The sequence below is a fragment of the Plectropomus leopardus genome, chromosome 22 (genome assembly GCF_008729295.1).
Source record: "Plectropomus leopardus isolate mb chromosome 22, YSFRI_Pleo_2.0, whole genome shotgun sequence".
NCBI classification, from domain to species: Eukaryota; Metazoa; Chordata; class Actinopteri; order Perciformes; family Serranidae; genus Plectropomus; species Plectropomus leopardus.
Window position 1 is genome coordinate 4758849 of NC_056484.1, and position 22512 is coordinate 4781360.

At 39.5% G+C, this 22512-nt stretch overlaps 1 protein-coding gene across 1 annotated transcript in view; it reads right to left on the bottom strand.

Annotated features, from left to right (window-relative positions):
* Window positions 1–18745, bottom strand: part of pawr (PRKC, apoptosis, WT1, regulator) — a 77832-nt gene extending 59087 nt beyond the window's left edge. The window contains exons 1-2 of the mRNA XM_042511273.1: window positions 18659–18745; window positions 17740–18401 (exon numbers count right to left, since the gene is read on the bottom strand). Coding sequence (XP_042367207.1) covers window positions 17740–18306 — 567 coding nt within the window. The 5' untranslated portion in view covers window positions 18307–18401; window positions 18659–18745. The remainder of the gene's footprint in view (window positions 1–17739; window positions 18402–18658) is intronic.
* Window positions 18746–22512: the final 3767 nt, after the last annotated feature.

Genomic DNA, 22512 nt, shown 5'->3' on the forward strand with positions numbered 1-22512 from the left:
AGTGATGTCCAAATCAAATACCAGAGTATTCAATAAGTTATGTTTTAAAAACCCTTTCATAAGTGTTCAGTACCAGTAAAACATACCAATTTAATTAAAAGAAATGTGCAAAACCAACCAAACCAAACATTAGTTTCCAAACAGATCCCTTTTATTTGATTGTGTGCCAGAATATTTAGGATTTCTGAAAAAAATATCTTGTCCGTATGTTTGTGTGCTGGGGGTGCATAGCAGAGTGCACCTTGCCTGCTTGCCGAGTAACACAATACTCCAATATACAGTATCGGAAACCGCTGAAGCATGTTTTGCATTCCAGCAGGAGAGAGGCTGGACTATTGTGTACAGAGGCCATTGTGTTTGTCCGCTGGCAGACACCAAACCAGACCATGAGTCATGCTAAGCACAGTCTGACCCCCCCCCACCAGCAGCTAACAGCACAGGCTGGGAAAGGTTACAGCCTGTTCACCACGCAGACTTTAAATCAGCTCTAGATTCAAGCTTGGCTCTATTTTTGCAGGACCGTGTCGACCATGACGACAGACGAGCACAAGATATGACACAAGGACATGAGCTTAGGAATGAAAAACTAGTTAACAGTAGAAAAGCATGCAGTATGTAAATAGTGTTTCCTGCCAAAACCATGCTACTGTGAGGAAACAAACACTGCAAATGAGAATTTCAATTTCACTTGTCACTCTGGGTGTATCACATGGTTGCTCTCCTGTAAGCTGTGGAAATGGATGCACTGAAATTTGATGTTGATTATTTTGCACAGTATCTTTTGTCCTGGTAGAGGACAGAAAGTATTGAGCAAGTTTTCTACATAAAAGAAACCACCAAAAAGGATGTCAGTTAACAATCTGCTTGGCAACAGAAAATAAAACAATGAAAGCCTCAAATGAAAGTGACAGGCAACTCAAAAGTCTGACCTTCAACAGACAGAAATGCACACAGCACTCTCACAATAAACTACTTTGTACTAAAGGGTATACGAGCAAAAGATTAATGTCAGTGCTCCTAGATTATGTATTTCGGCCCCTCCAGGATGTTGCAATGTTGCTACTGCAACAATAACACAACGTCAACCAATCTCTGTGAACTTAGCACAACATGCAATTTTAACCAATACTGCAAGTTTTCCACAAATTTGACCAATCCTTGTAGTTTCCCGTGAAATTCACTAATCATTTTGGTCATCAACAATAATGTGTTAATTGCAATGCGATTAATGTCCATATATGCGCTTTTATTTGTTTTCTTTATCATGTTAATCGCTGACTGGCATTCCTGTATTTAAGAGCCTGTACTGGTCTGAGTTTTAAAGCGAAAGTGATGCTCTGTATTCAGGCGGCACACAAACAATATCGATTGAAAAACACTTATCTACCACAAAACACGCGCAGAATGACTGAAACGCACTGACAACAGAGACGAATCATGCAACAGAGGCTGTTGCATCCAGAGCTGTTGCACTTGCTGAAAGAATCAAGGTGAGCTGGATTAAATACGCAGGGTATGTTGTAATACTAGTATAGTATAAATCTGTGTATAAAAAGTGTAGTTTATTCTTACTGGAACAAGTTTCCTTCAATTTTTAATTATATATATGTAAAGAACCTATTTTTGAAAATTTAACTTGCACAAAAATCACCTAAAACATTACAACATCCATTTTTTTTTTAGAAAAGCTGCTTTATATTACATTTACTTTAAATTCAGCAGATATGAAACTTTGGCTGGAATAATAATCAGGGTGAAAATATTTTAAATGCTGAATTATGTCAGAATAAGATGTTGTGTGGACGTTAACATTATGACTTTACAGATGTGGGTTTTGGTCTCTATACCTCAGGACTAAAGTTGTCATTCTACGTCAAAATGACATCGGCATGAATTGTTCAGAAGACGTTGGATTTTATTTACTTGACAACACAACTTCAAACCAACTGAATACTGACGTCATCTGCCTTCAGCATTATACAACAAACTCATGTTGGCATTGGATGTTGTCCTGACACTGACTTTTGGTCACCCGACTTAAATTAAACCAATTATCAACTCTAACGATGTTGGTGGCCTGCTGTTTGGGTGACAGCATTACTTCACATTCATGCATAAAACAGTCAAATAAAAGAATGTCGATTTATCTGATCACTGTTTCAACATGAAAATAATTCAGTTCAGAACCACTTTTCTGAGCCCCAAAATCAACAGTTAATCTCTAAGAAACACATTTCCTTGTAACTTCAGAGGTCAGAGCTTTCCCTAGAACTTTTCTTCTTCAACTCACTGTGTAGCCCCGAGGCAATACTGCTCTGACCAAACCACTCTCACTGACCTATTTTTAGTTTACCAAAACAGGCCCATTTCTAATCCAAAACCTCAAACTATTTGGTTTATGGGGCTCGTTGGCAGTGCACCATGCCATCACAGGAGTAGCACTAATGTTAACTTACAGCTCCAGTGCAGGAAAAAGAAAGAGGTTACAGAGAACAGTGCTCAATTTTCTGGTTACATATAGATAATTCCCTTTGCTTTTACACAATGGTAGCAATTTGTAGTGCAGTTTCTTTTATAAAGCTGCTGCAAATTCAGTCATTTTGAGCCAGAATAATTTACTAAAAAGACTTTATAGGCCCAATCTGCAGTGCCTCAAGTACACGACTCTCCACTGTGGCTCCACTTGGTGATAAGGCAGGTGTATTTGGAAGTAAACATCATGACTGGTGCGACTTAAATGTCAGGTAATACAGAACTGTCATGCATTTCTTCATGCATTGTGACAACCATGAAGTTATTGCGCTTCAGAGGCTGTTTACGTTCAGTAGTGTCTCAAAAGGACTCCCAGGGGTGCATGAAACACTCTCCCTCTGTCCTCTGCATGATGGTGGGCTGGCGACTGTTTGCACTTGATTGTGTGACCTTTAAGGCTGACACGAGGAAGATAAATCCAGCCCCGTGGACAGATAGAGCTGGTGACACCAGGCCATTCATCCTGGCCTGGACAGCTTCACGTTGGACCAACTGTGAAAAAGGGCGGAGGAAGGAGGAAAAATAGAGCTGAGGAGAGAGAGGAGAGTGCACAGAGGCCACACACACGGCTATACCTCATGTTTACTTATGAGCTTGAAGCCTGATTTCGCAAAAACAAACGACTATGGATGTATGCAGGCTCGAGGACTGATTTGATAATTAGATGTTTGAGGAGATAGCTGAGGACAGCAGGATTTTTGGTGGAAAAGGAGAGACAAAAATACCAGGCTAAATACCATATGAAAGATGACATACAGCACCAGACAAAAATACAAACAAGGGACTGGTGTTGAAGAAAAGCATACAACCAAGCAGGGCGGCTCTTGACAAAAATCCAATCTGTCACGCTGAACTGAGAAGTTTCAGTGGCTATGAATCTTTTAGGAGGCCGTCAGCGCCACAGGCAAAGGTTAATACCAACAGAGGAGAGAGGGCCACAAGACACCGCAATGATAAATATTACCGCTCGGCTTCTCTTTCTGTGAACATGAAGGTGTGACTGAAACGCCTCGACACGTGTCCATTCAACTTTCACTCATGGGTTTGGACACAGTTTTGTGGCTGGACAGCAACGCGTAAAAAACAGTTAGCTGCAGCATTAATCATGCAACATTTTGCTATCAAGTGAGGAGAAGCATTAAAAAACACAGAAAGTGGTATTCAGAAAATAAATAAAAAACTATAAAATCCAAGAATGTTGCCCTGGGAGTTTGGGATATCCCAGTGCTCAGTGAACGGTTTACAGCACAAAGCGTGAAGGATGCAATATTAAAGGGGTGAGATAACAGATCCCAGAAGAAACAAACATGGAGGAAATGACATGCTCTGTCTGTACTTCACAAAAGTCGTATAACAAGTTGTTGTCCTCCGCTGTATTGCAGATCTGAGGAGCTGCTCATGTTTGTGTCGCCCCTTATAAATTACAAAGAACATATGGAAAAGCCAAAGCAGATTTGTAGATACTTTGGAAAACAGGTATAAAATATCTTAAAGCAGTGGTTACCAACCGGTCCAGCCAAGGGGTCCAGATTTCTCCTTAGTCATTAGCTAAAGGTCCACACAAGATAAATAACCACAAAATAATAACCATATCTAATATTATTTTATAAAATGTAAACAATGCATGGGCTTAGAACACAAAGAAATAACACAAGTTGCGAGAGTTAACAGAAATGGCACTTCAAATTTAAAGCTCTGTGTCGGAAATTCACTGTACTTCAAAATAAACTGATTTTTACAAACTTGAAAAATCACTTGCAGTACATTCAGAACGAGCCCACGACCCAGTTTTGGACCACAACCACACCAGCTATCCCTTAATAATGAGGTGAACATTTGTAAAAGTAACTCTTGTGAGCAAAAACATCCACCTTGAGACCGTTCCAAAAAATCTGTTTCCAATGTTTTTTCTACTCTGGCTACAGTATGATGTCATAGCCTTCCAGATTTCTTTAAATGCTTATCTGCTCTGAGCACGCTACTTAGATACAAATATGAACCAAATCTTTAAAATGTAAGGGCTGGATTATTTGTTGAGATCTGAATCTTTAAATCACCAAAACTAATAATCAGGATGATAAGAGTACAAAAGGGGTGCAGATTGGGCCAATGTGTGAAGGTCAGAGATCAGAGTAAACACAAATCAAAGTGTCTAGTTCCTGCTCTTCGCCTTGACCTTCCTTTTTTGATGATGACAGGCATCTTAAATTACATTAACTTTATTGCAGTCAGCATCCATCAGTGGAAGGTCAGAGAGCATGTTTTATAAAAGAGAGCTACACAACAGTGGCAACAGATATTTTTATCTGCAATATTGGACACGTTTCACTTTGAAAATGAAAATCAGACAAGCAAGATGCATTATTTATTGTAAGTGTGTGTGTGTCTACAGCTCTGTGTGTATGCCTACAGTGTGTTTGAAAAGAGGTTGCCAACAACATGAAGGGTATTGTGGAGTAATAACCACTGACGACCTGATTATCAAGGTGAGGTTAACACCCACAGATCAGGGAAGCTATTACAACAACAACAACATTGTGCAGCAACATGAAAGGAAAACACAGCAAAGGTTAATACGAGTCAGACGAGACTTGTTCAAAAACACGGTGAGCCTCTGATGATCCATTAAGGCATCATCATCTGAGGGAGGAGGAAAGGCCAAGAAGTGAAGCGGGTCCAGTTTGTTTGTTGTCGGACAGGTCTGACACTGTGATACCTGACAGCGTTCAAGATATCACAGATTTAAAAGAAAGAGCTGAAATCACGAAAAAGGACAAAGAGTCACCGAAAGCCCAAAAGTGACAGATCAGGTATCTTATGCAACACAGACACAACAGAATCCTCCCTATGTGGTGGATTGTATTGGTCTCTGAATCACAGTAAAATGCTCAAAGTTAATCGATAATAGACCAATGTGTGGTTAAAGATCAACAAAATTGACGTGTATGACTGAAAAAATATCAATACACCTCCTTGGCGAAGAGTTCAGGTAAAACCAATCAAATCAAAACATTATAACAAAGTTATAAACTTGATTTTCACTGGATGGGGTCTTTAAGACTGAAAAGGTCTTCGAATCTGACTGTTGACCCAACGTAGATGTGATTGAGATTCAGTGTGCTGGTGTACAGAGGCAAAGCACTGAAAGACACATCATCATCCTGACGTACGATATATGAGTTCACTCAAAGTGTGTGCTTACAATGTCAAGATTGATGACTTGGCACTGATTATTTGTTATTTGTGTACACTGTTGCTAGAGCACCATGTTTACTCTACATCTCCATATCTTAATGTAACTTGAGGTCTCATGGCGTCATAATGTAACTGTGGATATAAGTCACTGATAAGCTGTGACTGAAATCACGCCCTTCACATACTCAGTACTTGATTAGTGAGCAGTTTTCAGAAATTCAGATTTCAGACACTTATAAATCATTATTTTGCAAGGAACAACACAGATGCAAGTAGTGAAAAGGTGTGTTGGATTTTTACTGAATGTAGCTTACTTCCTACGGGACACCACAGTTTTTGTTCCATTGTGCAAATTTTTGAGGGAACTACATTGCTCATGTAACTTTGAAATTAGACAGGCACTCAATAAAATGTGATAATATATCTCACTTACATGTGTGTAAAATATTTCACTTTTTAACTGCTTTTGTTCAGCGTTTGCCAACAAATATGTCCAAGAGATTCTGTAGACGATGCTGTGTGTTGATATATATCATTCAAAATGCCAATGAAATGATAATGTAAGCTACATTTTGCACTTGAACCAACAGTGTCGGAAATCATGGCGAGGCACTTTTCCTAATAATAATAATTATATACTAGCAAGCAATGTTTTACAACTATTACTGGTTTGACCTACAACAAACCACACACTTTCACATGCCTCCAGTGCAGGTTGGTCATTTATTTGGCTATTGTAAATGCATTAAGAGAGGAGATGTGTCAGTCAAAATCATGATAAAAACAGGAAGGAGCAGGTACTACAGGTTCTCCATCAGGTGTTTCTTACCACAATGTTCTTTAACACAATATATTACCCTTAGACTTCCTAGTACATTTAATGGTTGCCAGGTTTTCTCCATATAAATGATGTTATGCTGTAAAATGCAGATAAAAACGCTTGTGAAAACGCAGGTGGTGTTTCCAGAACTTGCTGCCTTATGTTACTCTTTAACTACACAATGTTAAAGTTAATGTAAATTCTATGTGCAAGGCTCTGTGCTTTCATAGCTTTTCCTCCCTGTTTTCAATGCTTTTAAAAGTATATATTCTATAAAGGGTTTCCCCAAATAAACCATTAAACAGGGGTGGTAAAACAAGGTAGTTTTATCTAAGACATAACATGATCAGTGCATTACTGTTATCCTATGAGTCTAACAGATTATGATGGCATCTCATTTTAAGACTAATTTAGTTAATTAGATGACAGTCTAAATAAGAGGCTTATTCATTAAATATACAGCGTTTTGCTGTGTGATGTAGCACTTCTGCTCATTTTCCCTTTACTCCATAAAGATTATCTAGCTCTAGTCTACTAGCAATGGGAAAGGAGTCTTAATGGCTCTTCTCACTTTAAAAAAAACCTGCATATACTTGCAAAATTTGGTGGAAAAGGGGTATAAGATAGCCATCCACAGATACAGTTAAGCGTCTGGACTCACTGTGACTTTCATATGTATGTTTAACAATAAAGCATGATATCTTAAAACACGTATCTTATAGTAATTATAATTTCAACGGCCTCTTATTTCATGCACCATAAAAAGGTAGGTTTATACATGGTACTTTGGGCCACCCTACATGTTATTGTTGGCCCAGTTAAATGTAGCAGGGGACCCTGCTTCGTCTCTTTTTCAGCTAAGGGGTCCTTGGCCTGAAAAACGTCGAAGACTCTTGCACTGAAACAACAAATACAGCTTTTAAATGTCTTTTTTGGTTGTTTTGCGTCCAATTTATCCAGTATTGCGAGCTGACATGCACATTTGCCCTGGTAGGGGGGATAAATACAGTCATTCTGAGATGGTTTCACAGAGTGAAATGAATGTACAAGTACTACACACTATCCAACAGAGCTTTAAAACAAAGAGCCAAAGGTAATTTGCCAGCAAGAGAAAGCTGGAATGAGAAAACAAGACATTTTGTGGCAGGTACAGTACAGTATCGCTGCCTCCAGTGTTGTGAGTCAAGTGGCACATTGCCATGGTAAACACAACACACACACAAACACACATACACACGAGTGCATGAACAAAGACACAAAAGACACTCGAGCTTCAAGGTATGAGCTTGATAATAGGTGGGCCCTTCTGTCAGCTGAAGCAGGTTTCAGGCTCCTTTGTTGGGAGGAAAGGCTTAAAGATCAAGGCTTCGTGTGTTTGGCAGTTTAGAGCCACATATTTATTCCATTTCAAGGGTTCAACTCGCATTCCTGGGCTGTTTCACTGAGCTCTTTTCAATGCTGTGTCCTTTTAAAGAGTGACTTTCTGGGGGGTAAAACCCTGAACATCTATCTAATATTCAGTCTGTCTAAAGTAGGAAATTAAATCAATCTTCTGATGTTGAAAATGTTTTCAATTCGGCCTAAATTACCACATAAATCTTACTCTAATAAATCCTATTTGTTTTCACTCAAGGGCACCACAAGAGCCAAAAGCACCACTGAAGTTCAGTGTTTAAATATTTTTCTTGCAGCTCAGTTTGTGAAAATTAAGTTTGTCCTTTTTGTGGTAAGAAATGAGGATCGACAAACAAAACACTGGCGAGACTCAGAAACATCATCCTGTTCCGCCAACATTCCTCCGTCTGAGTGTTTCACTTTCCCTTTTTTGACCTACAGGAAGAAAGTGATGTTGGTTCGTCCTTCCTCAAAAGCAGCTTTGGTTGCACATGTAAAACCAGCCTGTCTGATAACCCTGATGCTTATCAGGAGGAAGCAGTTTGAGTGAGATCCATGGTGACATAACACACAGAGGCAGTGCGTGAAACCTGTGAGACTGCAGACAAAATCAGTCTGTTGGTGTGCATTCACTCATACAAATACAACTGAGGCTTATTGTCCCTCATGCAATACAACGGCACAGTGAGCAACGGACCGCGGCTGTGGCAGAAATGACATCTCAGACAGCACCGGTTGTGAATAACTGACTATAACTTATGTTCGAAATTTATGCAAAGTGATAACTGAGGCATAATTGGTCAGATGTTGGCTAAAACTACTTGGAGAAACATTTTAAGGCTCTGTATTCTTGCATTTGAAAACATAAACGTGGCTAACCTGATGGAGATGGTACAGGAATATTTCTAAATTTGAAGACCATAAATTCAATTTGAACTGAACTCATATATTGTATATTCAGTAAGGTGGGACCCGGTCACTCGGTTTAAATTCTTGGGATCAAAATTTGCCTTCAGAAAACAATCTCAGTTCACAGTTTTATCTGTGCGAGTTGTTTTTAAAAGGGGCCTAACATGCCTTTCCTTATTTTGTGTCTTCTATATAATGTAACAGTAAGGGTTTCAAATCATAAGCACTTTCCTTTATCGATAATTGGTAAAATTGACAATTAATTACTCAATAAGTTATTTGGAAAAAAAATAAAACACTGCTTATTTCAAACATTACCAAATGTGTTTTTTTCACGATCAAAGCTCGCAGCATCATATTATATATACTCTGACAGCGCTGCATGGTCTAGCAACTGACCGATTAAATTTCACGTTTGACTAAATTCTTAATGACTTGACTGATATCATCCCTCGTAACAATGAAGTTTGATCATGATAAACATGGCCAAAGTTTTTCGTAATGAGGTAAACATACATGTAAGTAATCCTGTGAGCAAAAACCTCAGGCTTCAGACCATTCTGGAAACGTTCTCCAACAGTTTTTTCTACTCTGGTAGAAAAAATTGTATGTCATCATCATGTATGGATTTCTTTAAATGGTCATCTGCTCCAGGCATGCTACTGCAAGTGTTTACATTATGTAGCCTACACCGTTACATGAAGGTGCATGCTAACATCAAGGAAATGTGAAATCGGTTGCCATTGTTGTAAATTTTTCCCTGATTTCAGGCTGGAACATACCGATATCTAAAAAAAAATTACTACTAGTGTGGTTTTGCTTGCTCTTCGATTTAATGTGACGTGTGATTGGCACAGTCTGTGGTGTGGTGAAGTTGAGTAGAGCTAGCAGTGCAGCATCCAAAATGTTTTAAGTATGGCTAAACTACACACCTGTGGCATTTTACACGACTGAATACTTTCATTCACATCATGCGTATCAAACACAAGGAAAAAGGTATCAAATGACTCTACCTCTATTGTGCTCTGTCACATTAAGGGTACTGGTACTGTGATTATCAAAATAATACCCAGCCCTGCAGGCGTCAGTGTTCAGAAAAGCGAAAAACAGGCAGACCAAATGTGTACCAGAATTTAAAATAGAAACAGTGGGAAAATGGAGACTGGGGTCTCTAAGTAATTCTACTTTAATGAACACAAACAGACGGGCTCCCAAATGCCTTATCATGCAGAGCGGCCTGATTAGGGCTGACTCACAAATTCCCCACAGTCGTCAGCAAACACACAGGAATGTCCAACAAATAGGTTACACATAACAGACACACAAAAACACACAACATACACTCCTCTAATCCACCACTCTGTTGCTTAACACCCCCTACAGCGTATGTTTGTGTCTGTCAAACAAGTAAGTAGGAAAGTTCCCCAAAAACCACACAACCAGGGGGGAGACTTACTTCCAAAAAGCGGAAGCATGAAACCGATTATCACTTATCTCTGCATGCCTCCGTAAACTATTAGGATTAAAATCCCAAAGAGTGCATTTCTATAAGCTGCATGTCTGTTACCACAACACACAAGATCTTGTTAATGTTCTCAGCTTGAATGCTGGTCATTAGAGGGGAAATACGAGAACAGGAATAACGACGGAAAAATATAAACTTAAACAAAACGTGTACAATTTCAGAGTGAAGACGGTCTGAGCTGAACTTTCATGCCAAAACAATGGCCTGAATCCAGGGTCAAATGAGGACAAGGCTTTTCACTCTGTCACTGTTTTGTGCCTGCAGAGAAAACAGTCAAACTGGATTTGGTTAAATATTTACATGGTTTGTGAAACACACTGGGTTTAACCAGTTTAGTCAACACCGGACTGATGTAAATTCCACCAAATCAATCATTTCTGCTCCATTTAGAGGCTTATTTTAGAATCTCAAGTTGATACCAATACAGCAATTGATGACAAATTTGTATTTGCAGGGTATGTACACACTCAGGAGTTAAACATTAGCCACAAAGACAGCAATCGTGTCACTCAAGCAGTAGCAGTGAGGTGAGTAATGTCTCATGCAGACTCCTGGTGCTTCTCTTAGGAAACTGCCAACAGCAGAGTGTCAGTGGTCCATGCTGAAGTTGGCTGTATTACCTTCAGTTGACCAGAGTTTTGGGATAAAGCACACTGAGATCTGAGAACTGCTGAGCTGTATTAAGGGAGGAGAGAGGAGAGAACGAGGCTGCCCTACAGGCAAAACAGGCAGCCACGGTCACAATTTTTCATGTGTGCATGCAACGTCAATGCTCTGAGGCAGTGCAGGTTTTGCATGACTGTGCATTCTTGCTGTGCAGGGGGTTTTGTTGTTCTTCAGTAATAATCTACAGTCTGTTCTGCAAAGTTCCTGAACAACCATAGCTAAAGAGCAGTGACCCAGATGAAAAGGACTTTGAACTTTGTGTGCAAATAACAGAAAAACTCAAACAGGAAATACCAAACAGAAGTTTTGACTTTGAATACATCTAATAGTGTGATACTGAGGTAAATAACAATCAGCGAAGCTAGTAGTGTCAGTTTTCTGAGTTACAGTCTGGTACTGAAATCAATTTTGTCAGAGTTGACATAACTTCAGGTGAAGGTCACGATATTAACCATTTTTAATCAATTATTTTTAACTACTACAATCTGAGACTGCTAAACAGACAGAAAAGACTCCAAATCTAACTTTGTTTCAGGTACCAACTTTTTTTGATACTCAGTGTCAAATTTAAGACTGATTTTTGGACAAATCATCTTTTTTAGGCATTGCAAGTAAGATAAAGGTAAGTAGTATGTATATGGCCATGTGAAGGGTCGGGATTTATGTAGGAAAATTGTTTTTGAGTGAGTTGGGTTACTCTGGATTTTGCCAGGTATAAAATAAAATCACAGTGTTAGATTTGGTGGTAGGTTTAAAGATTTGTATCATCAGAAATTGACTTTCACACAAAAGAGACAGAAGAAATTTAAATTTAAAAAAAAAATGGATAATTAATTGGATAAAATGTTTGTGGCAGTTAAGACCCTACAAAATCAAATGTAAGACTCAAATAACATTTAAGGCCTAATATGCACTAAATTAAATTTAAGACATTTTAAGACCATTTAATGACCTGCAGACACCCTGACCGACAACTACAAAGTGCAGTAGAGAGTGGTTTCACTTGTGACTAACTAGCAAGTGGCCCTTCATTTCCTTCTCACAGCATCTTTAGCTCTAATCCACTGATTTGATGCCATCTGACAGCATAATGGACGCTCACCTAGTCAGGGGGTCACTTTAATGGGCCCTGACGTTTACGTAACATTCTGACAAACTGAACAAAACCACGTGCCACGGCCCATTACAAAGGTGCTGCATGTTTTACGAGGTGCTGAGAGACCAGGTACCTGTATGGAAAGGGGCCGAGCTGGTTACGACTTCATAGCAGAAACAGACAGCACTTCCTCTTTCTTCCCCTTTTTTCTCCTACTTCAAATTCCCTGAAATTTCACAGAACAGCTCGACTGGGGACTTTTATTTCCATTAGTCACTCCTTTGAAACTCTTCCAGTGACAGTGGCTCTCGTAAACAATCCAGAGCTCACGCCAATAAGTCAACCAAACAAAATGTTCTTTTTGGGAACTGGTGCTTCTGGTTTTGGGAAACTTTACTCTGAGAAACACGTGTTGTAATTGAAGAGTTTGGCATTCCTGTTGTTCGCCTAACAAGTAAAAAGAAGGAAATACAACACCGTACCTAAATAGCTCCTTGCTTACCTAAGTCCATGATAAAATCCCTGTGGTATTTACTGTGATGATGTGACCTTGTTTGGAGAAGGGTTTAACAGCAAGTGAAACACGCTCCACCACATGCAAATTAACGTTCTTGCGTTCTTTTGCACAGCTGAGAATTGAAAGCCTATTTATATTTGATAAACAAACAACTGTGGAGATTTTAAAAGTGTAGTGAGTCACAAAAATCGCGATTTTGGGATGTGAAAGAGGTGCCACAGCTCATTTTAAACCCGTTTAAAGGAGTATGTAACTTTAATTTTCAGTGTCAGTTTGTTGCATAGAACTACAAATGAAAAAAATACTGCAATTCACAACTTTTAAACACCTTTAGAAAACTATTAAATTGGGATAAATAGGCTTCAACATGTGGCAAATGAGTTAATATGCTGGGAAACTACTGTACATTCAGAAATGACTGTGCACCAGTGAAGGCCTCCAATGAAAGAAAAAAAACCACACACACATTAGTGCTCATTTCATTAAACCAGTGTCAAGCCATGCATTAGACAGCGACTGCACTGGGGTTAAGAAGGATCTAATGTCGTCCAAACTCTGCTCTCAGCGTGGCCCCCCCACAAACATACAGCACAACTTTACCCTTCACTGAACTTCACCACCAAATACAATGAAGCAGAAACAAATTCGGGCACTAACAAGGCATGGGGCTTTTGCTGATAAATGTCAGTTCAGGCAGTTTTTAAGAGTGCAGATGAAAGAGTTGCAATGATGCATAGAGTCTTTTTTGATATGCCCTAAAAACTTGGGCTGGGTATTGGTATTCAATACTGTTAAGAAATCGACCGAAAAAAACACCACTAAGTAGTATCCAAACTTCTGCAGTCAAATAATACTCGCCTTTTATCATTCCTGTACCCAGATCGAACAAAAAAAAAGACTATTTGTAACATTTTTGCTCACAGCCAATCACCGCAAGCATATTTCGACTGAATGTGATGTGTGATTGGTCCTCTTCCACCGGTATAAATACAACATATAATATCTATGAAGTTAGGCATAGTATATTTGATAGAGTTGATGGTTCAGCATGTCAAAATGCAACCAAAACACCTGAAGGTACATCCTCACCAACAGGTTTAAAACACACAGCTATTATTACATTTACAGTATGCACCTCAGGCGTTTTGGAGCCTCTGAGACAAAGTGGTTAAATTATTTTTCATGCTTTCTGACAGTAACACATTCTACATCTACTTGTTCTTAAAGGCTGCAAAATATCATCAAACAGAAACATTAATATTTTATGCATGTCTTACACATAAGCTTGAAAACTTTCCCCCAAAATTCAGCTTATTTGGCTTCTATGTAAACTTCCACTACAACTTAAAATAAAGGAAAGTGGGTCTGACAGCAAAGAATGAGTCTGTACTGACGGATATCAGTATGACAGTGCTGTTTAAGAGGTTAACATAAGTTTGTATGAAACATATTAACAGAGAGATCAAGTTAGACAAGGACCCCTCTTGTCTGCCACGTCACTCCCATCACCAGAGTGTTAACTGCCTGAGCGCTCAACACAGAATTGCATGTTAAACCTGTTGACCTCTACAGTGACGCTGCAGACAAATAGCTGTGAGGGGCCGGCGGGCTCCACACTCCCCCGCAGCAGTAGCCTCTGTGGGGCAGATCCAGCCGTCTACATGAAACAGAGTTCACACTCCCTGGTCAGAGCGTCTTACTGCAGCCTCATAACTCACCGAGGTCGTAAAAAGCTGCACAATGAGCCATCAGACCACATGTGGCGTCCTACAGAAACATGCTTACATCACGACCCCAAACATTTTCAGATGAGAGAGCCCAAACCTCACAGAGATGCTCACACTCCACATTCCTCTGTTGCATAAGCATGTCGTGAGCAGGTCAGAGGTCAGCACCGACAACAATGGCCTCCAGTTTGAGGGAGTGAGGAGGGTGAGAGAAAGGAGACACCTTCCTGGAGCGCAGGAGGTGGTATTGATTGATGCTGTGCCGAACTGTCTTTTCTCCAGTAAAGCAGGGAGCTTTTATCGGCCATTATGGCCTCAACAAGCAGAAGATTGGGTTCCCCTGATGCTCTGAAATCCCGCTCAACGGCTATTATGCTGCACAGAACGAGCGGGGAGATAATCCCAGGCATCTCTTTTCACACCTGTCCACTCATATTCACATGACAAAGAGAGCTTGTGTGAGTGGAGTCTTCATTTGCATAGTTTGGTCCTCTTTATATGCAACAGGAGGAGAAAGGGAAACATCTGACAAAAGGAATAAATATCTGCTGTGCTGCCAGTTTGAGCATTTTTAGGTTTCTCTCTAATATCCAAAGTTTGCAAAAATCTCAGTTCATGAAGATCTGAGAGACAAATTATCCATTATTACAGTGGGATTGGTAGACTTGTTCTGCTATTAAGTGCCAGTGGCTACAACATTAGTTTTACATGGTGAAGTGTTGCCAAACAATATAGCAATTAAATATGTCATCACTGTAAATTAAGCATGTACACTGCATTAATTTAATAAGAGAATAAACATTTTTGTTTTTTTTTTAAAAAGTGAATGCTCAAACAATTCACTGATTAGTCATAGAGCTGGGCAATATATTGATATAAAATCGTGATATGAAACTACAAATCATCTTAGATTTTGGATATTATGATATTAAAAATGTCATCTTTTCCTGGTTTTAATAAAATTTTCTGAATTTACCAGACTTTTCTAGTTGCTCTACAATTTGCTTTTCATCCATTTATTCATTAAATCCATATTTCCATTATGATATTGGATTTTTTTTCCGTATCGCCCACACCTGATTAGTCAATTGACAGGAAATTGCAAATATTTCTGATAGCTGAAAAAAATTTCAACCATTTATCAGGCAAAAGGCCACGTTTACTAGCTTCAGCTAATCAAATATGAATACTTAGCGGCTGCAACTAACAAGTATTCTTATTACTTCGTTTGAAAGTCCAAAGTCCAAAACCAAATGATTCATTAATCAACCTTCACTTTGTTTTTAGTGCTATGATCATATATCTTATTTTACTGACTATTATGTAACTCAAACTGATAAAGAACTTACCTGCATTATTACAAACCTTTCTACCCACCAACCAAAGCGGTCTTATTAGTATATTTCAGTTTCTCATAACCAGGTTGAGACCTTATTCAGGTTTCTGATATGTTTCACGTGATCTCGACACAATCGAGACACCCAAAAACCGCCAACATATCTCACAGATAAGGAGCTGGCGCTGTCTCTATTGTAAAACCACAGCACACCATTTGGGATCAAAGACTTCCAGGTCTTTCTTTCTGCCTCAAATCAGCTCACCACTTCATCAGATTACTTCCCACCTCCCCCCAATAATAGTCTGTCCGTCCACTTTACTACATAATCAGCTGCCTATGGGCTCGACCTAACATATCTGGCACAGCCCAGAGTGCTGAAGCCCGGCATTACAGCCTGGATTGTGACCAGCTTTCAAACGGCTTTGCTCGGCACTGCTGAGCACCTAATAACAGGATGTGGAGCGCCAACTGAAAAACTGGTCAAACTCCAAGTTGTGCTGCCCCGAGGGCACCGAGTTACAGGGGGCTATCGAGTATAAGAGAAGGGGATACGGGAAGCAGGGTGGTTATGGAAAAATGCCACCATCACCTTAATGACAAAACATTTCTTCCAACAATTTCTGTAAAATCTGAGCGCTTTGTTTCAAAGTCTACTTAATCACAGTACTGGCAAGAAGTGCTTGTTGGCAGCCACGGCTTCATATCAGAGTTCCTGCATGTGTCTAAACCACAGGAATTAGGCAAGAGTGCGACATGATTTAAATTCAATAACAATGAACACTGCCTCCCAATACACACACACACACACACACCACCAACTCCACCGCCAGCCGACAACCCCTCCCTCCCTGTTTCTCCATCTTCCCAACATCTGAGAGCTGCTAATGTTTCTCTTGCTACACAGGGTCTATTAAAGCAGACACATGTATGGGAGGAATTTGGAGACTTTTGGGAAAACAAGAGCTTTTCTTTGATTTTGAATTATTTATGGATCTACAACACCGAATCCAGGGACAATGTGTTAAAGTGAGAACATTTTTGCAACCTGGTCCCAAGATGTTAAAGAGAATAACACCAAGAAACATAAAGTTAGAAAAGAAAAAGGCAAACTACAGCAGCACAAGTTAACCTTAATATGCACATCCATATCAAATATCACACTAAATTGCAACGATAACAACCTTTCATGAATAACTTGTTAACTTCCACAAAAAATGACCCCTGACCTGACCCCTATACACCCTCCTGTATGTTGACAACTTGATACTTGATTTACTTATACGAATACACACTGGCCATGGCGTTAGCCATGATTGATTGAAGTCTATGAACTTCATTTCTTCTTTGCTTGACTGATACAGAAAGTACGGTATTTTGTATTTTACTTCATCATACTTTTGAACCTTTTGAATGTTAACTTCATAATATTTCTGTAATTTCATGTTTTTTGAGTGCATGATCTAATAATATAGGTAAAAGAAATTATGTAAATTCTGTTTTTGTTTTTCTATGGGTTTAAATCCTGTATCTGGAGTGATTTGTTTATCATACATCATAATAAACTTTATTTACAAAGCTCTTTTCAAAACAAAGCTACAAAGTGCTTTGCATGGTTGAACACAGATTTGAGTATTAAGAGGGCCTTAATGCACTGTAGTTTTAAAACAAGTAAAAATATGTGGTGTGTGTGTGTTGTTTTCCATGCTATTAAATGAATCCAATATTGGAAAATGATTTAAATGTTACGTATTGTACTTATATATCATAAATAGTTGTTATATTACCCTGCCCTACTTGTCACCTGGTCTTTGTAATAGTTTTGACAGCTGCCCCCATCACAACATGGGCCTCCTTCCCATATCACCCCACAGCAGAGTTAATAAAACAAAAACTCCTGACTCATTGCGACAAAAACAATCTCCTTTCCAGCTTAAGTGAAGCTATCCTGGAGTAAAGGTGCTTTCCCTTCAGAGGATTTACTTTTCACATTATTATGACAATAACCAAGGCTGACTCACCTCATTGGATGGTATGCTGACAACACCTGTTGATCTCCTCTTTTCCCTCAACTTCCTCTTCTCAATCTGCCCTTTCCCCTTCCGAGCACTGGGACCAGTGCTGTTCTTCTCCTTGACTTTACTGGGTGATGGGCTCCCCTTGTCACTGTCATTGCACGCCATGGGGCTGGAGTCCGGGGACTTGTCCGTCTGAGGCGGGGCCTTCTTCAGGTTGCTTCCCGGCGGGGTGGCGGCTGTGGGTGAAGCGGTGCAGGCAGCAAGGTGGTGCGTTTCCTCCTCGGGTCTCTTTAAAGCAGAGCCGGAGGAGGACCGAGCCACCGCGTAGGAGGAGGGGAGGTAGCTCCCCGCGGAGGCGCTCCGGTCCGGGCTGCCGTTGTTAGTGAGCTCGGTGGTCAGCGGGGCGGCGTGGCGGTTACCGGTGTTGCTGTTTGGGTTGCTGGCACCCAGGGGAGCACCCGTCGCTGCGGCTATGTCCCCCAGCATTTTGGCTCGCATTTTCTCCCGTTTTGCTTTCCACTCCTCCAAAAAGTCTGTCGTGGCGTTGGACTTAAATCCACCCGTTGCCATGATCCCCTTTCTGACGAGTTTGTTAAAATTAACGTAAAGTTGATATGAAGTTTGGTCCTAATGGCACCGCATTCCTCAAGTGATTAACCCGGGTGCTGTTGACAGGTAGAAGTAAAATAAAGTCAAAAACAAAACGTTTTTTGTCTTTTTGGCCTCTTTTTAAGACACAAATGCATTTATTTTTCCACTAACGGCTCACGCCGTCAATAACAACAGGTTCCTAAAGTTTGCTGTTAGCTTAAATGCGCAAAAGTTGCAAGTCTTCGTGTATCTTTAATTATGTTTTCTCGAATAAAAGTACCGTAAAGTGTGCAAAAGTTGACTGAAATGAAGAAGTCAGGTAAAAACTCACCTGTTTGGAGCCGTTTGAGTCGTTAAACTGCTCTGCTCGGTTCGACCAGGTGTGCCCGCGGTGCTCTCAGATGAATGGCGCTGGTCTCGAGCGCTGAGAGCCGCGGCGCTCGCTCTGCCCTCTGGCACACCGGGTGAGTCCGAGAACACCCGAGCACTTCCGACAGCAGCCGAAGCAACCGAGGAGCTCAGCACGAGCACAATGTATAGTCCTTTAATTCAGGAGATTTATGATACTTTTTAAAGGTGTTTGTGGTATTTTATACATCACTTTATCATACTTTTGAGCCTTTCAAATACTATTTTTACAATATTTCTGTAATTTCATGGTTTTCAAGACTAATAATTTAAGTACATTAAATTATGTAAATTCTGTTTTTGGTGTGACTTTGTTTTTCTATAGGTTTTAAATCATGTAAAAGGAGTGATTAGCTTATAATACATAATAATAAACTAAGTTACAAAGTGCTTTACGTAGTTAAAGTAAAAAAAACCCATTTTTTTTTGTCTTTTTAGCCTCTTTTTAAGACCCAAATATATTTATTTTTCCACTAACTTCTCCCCACATAAATAACAACAGGTAACAAAGTGCTTTACATGTTTGAACCCATGCTTAAATACTTCAGGTGTTAGACAAATACAAGAAAAAAATACAATATGGTAATAATAATAAAAATAAATACTAATAATAACACAAATAAGAAATGTTGGCAATAAAGCGTCCTATGGACTGCGGTGAGGTAAACAAAATCAAACAATTAAAATAATACAAGAAAATAATATAATACCCAATGATAAAATAAGATATAAACAATAACAATAATAAAAAAGACAGACTGAAAAAAAAACAATGTGCTAAAATTAGTAAAAGTTTATTTTTTCAAGGTAAGTTTTAAGACGTGACCTTATTACATGAAAGAAATGCACTTTTTTCATAATGCAAGCAAAAGAGAGATCAATTAATCATGAAAATAATCGTTAGTTGCTGCCCAACAGGTGTGTGAAAGTGTGGTGTCCTTGTAAAGTGTGCAACATGACAGTGATCTTTCTCATAAAGGAATTTCATATAGAAATAATTCAGAATGAATCCTTTGAAAATGTTCTGACCGACAATTTTTCAACTGCACACTCTTGCCTTTGAGCAAAGTTTAGAAGGACCTTGAAAGCACCATTTTTGCAGTTTATGCCATCAGCAACAGGTGTGTGTCGGCTGTATAAAGGACTCAGCACAATGTCAGAGATTTCTTGTCTTCAATAGGCCTTTGATAATTGCACAGTTGGAGTGCAACATTTGTGCAGACGAGCGTTTGTTTGACGAGTGAGCTCTCCCACGCAGATCCCACAGACTGACTCCCTCTGGCGCCGGGTGACTCATCCAACCCGCTCTGATCACAGGAGAAACTCCTTGTTTGTCTGATGTACTCTCTTGATTCCAGCTAAAGGGAAGGTTGAACACAACATGCCTGACAAGTTTATTTCTCTCCATTATGATGGGGTTGTGGTCAAGAAATCTGAATACCGAAAGTTGTAATCACCTTCACACCTTGATCCTGTATCTTTTTACAGGAAAACATCACCTTTATGTCCTCATTCAGTTGTCTATAAAATTATTTTAGTCCAGGCCTTTTAAAATGTCCTTCACATACCACACAGCGGTTTTAATGCATATGCTACATAATAACGTGCACATGTAAAGTGTTCCTGGTTTTACTGAAACATATAATGCCAACATTTATTCTGGCGTTTGGGTTCAAGCAAGCAGGAAAGTAAATGTATCATACTTTATATTCTCATCTTATATTTTGCACAAAACTGAAATACTCAAGAATTTACAATTACTTGTAATTTGTATTTAAGTAAATTTATTTAAATGCATTCCATTCTGGTTGTTTTTTTAATTTTGTCATTTCATTTTCAAAAGGGATCTGGAGATAAATATTCAGTTTTTTATTGAATGTTTGATGGTCAAAATGACCTTCTCCGAGGATATGCTGGACCCTGGTGGTTTCATCGATGAAAAGTCCTTGAAGTTCTCGGAAAAAAATGGAAATTTTTACATCTACAATTCAATGATTTCAAAGTCCATCTGCTGAGGTAGATTGTGTGAAATGATGGAAAGCTCCAAAGACAGCAAACAACTCACTTTGCATTCTGCAGAGTCAAGTATCACTTCTGATCTTCATACAGTCGGCATCATTATTTCATCTCCGTCCTGCAGCTCTCCTGCGTAATGATCCCAGCTTAGAGGAAATATAATTAATCTAAAAAAGTGCAAGTCATTGCCATTGTCATAACTCTGCGTGGCCTTCCAGTGATATTCAATCCCGGAGCGTTTCTGCCATTAACTCAATATACGAGCAGGTTTCTCCCGACGCTGTGATTTAAACCTGCTATAGGTGCTTACTGTCACAGAGCTCATTTCATGAAGGATAATGGCACTATAAGTTAACTGTGCAGAAGGGTACGAGCCTCAAGGTGTTAGATTTGTGTGCGTCAAGCTTGGTCCCAAGGATGCGTTGACTTTCAGGCAGGTTTACCATTGATATCTATTTTTCTCCAAACATAGCCTTTATATGAAAAGAGGGTTCTGGATGTAACTTTTTACATGCATTCATTATTTTATTATTTTATTTATTAACATAACTGAGACCTTCCTCGACTTTCTCGGTTGCCTCTAACAGCCTCTCAATGACTTCTATGTAAAGGACTCAAGGGCTGAATTTCCCGAGAAAAAATCCAAAGTGAAGAATAGTGTGCAGCAATAATGAAAACTAAGCTTAACTAAGAAATGGAGACCGGCACAAACCACAACAAAGACTGGATAACATCAGCTTATTCATCCAGACTCGAGGCGCTGATATGCAAATTATCACATAGAAAGATGGACAACACAACAGTTTCCCCAAAGTGTAGCACCAGTCTTGATCGCCCCCTGGTGTCTGGCTGCAGTATAGGTCATAAAGCCTGCCCCTCCATGTTAGTGAATGGGACATAGGCCAAACTAAAAACTCAAAGTACACACCAAATATATTTTTCCCAAAGATGGTTTTTGTCACTGAAGGTAGTTTTCATCCCCCTGATGTTCGTTCAGCTGATCATTTTTATGATAAGTCGGGATTTAACGAATTATTCAGTTCAACAAAAAGGGGATTTTCCAACATGATTGACAGCTGTGCTTACAATCAATTCAGTATTTTATGTCCCATTTATGTTTAATGTTATTTATGCTATGATTTATCTATTTATTGGTGTACAACACTTTGGTCAACTCTTAAATGTGCTTTATAAATAAATCTGAATTGGACAAATATGAATGAAATGAATGCAAAGTGTGGACAGAGGGCTCCATCTGTGTCAGTATCTAACATCGAGCAAACAGGAGCTCTAAAGCACTGTTGTGGTCGATGCAGTTGGATGCTGCATTTTCACTTTATAACCTCAGAGAGAGGTTTCACTAATAACACGGATTTTGTGAAAGTTCATTCACAGAATCTTTGATGGATTTGTGTTATTTGCAGCGCAGATCTAAAAATGTGACACTCATCCACTTCTCCGAGTCGGAGAGTGGGAGGCATTCAGCCGTTATCTCTTTGAGTGCCGGCCCTGTTACAGATAATGAGAAAACTTGGGTGGAGTCAAAGGGAGTAAGGCGCCTTTCCTAAAAATAAACCCTGATCTATGGACTCAGGTCACACTGCTGCATATTTTGCATATTTCTGTCTGCTTTTGAGGAGGAAAAAGAGAATGAGGGGGCACGAAGGTTGTCGCCGACTTCTCTCTTCCGTGCCAACACAAACGCTGCTGCTTTCAACTAAACCCCATTCCAGTAATGTATTCCCAACGTGCTTAAAGTGT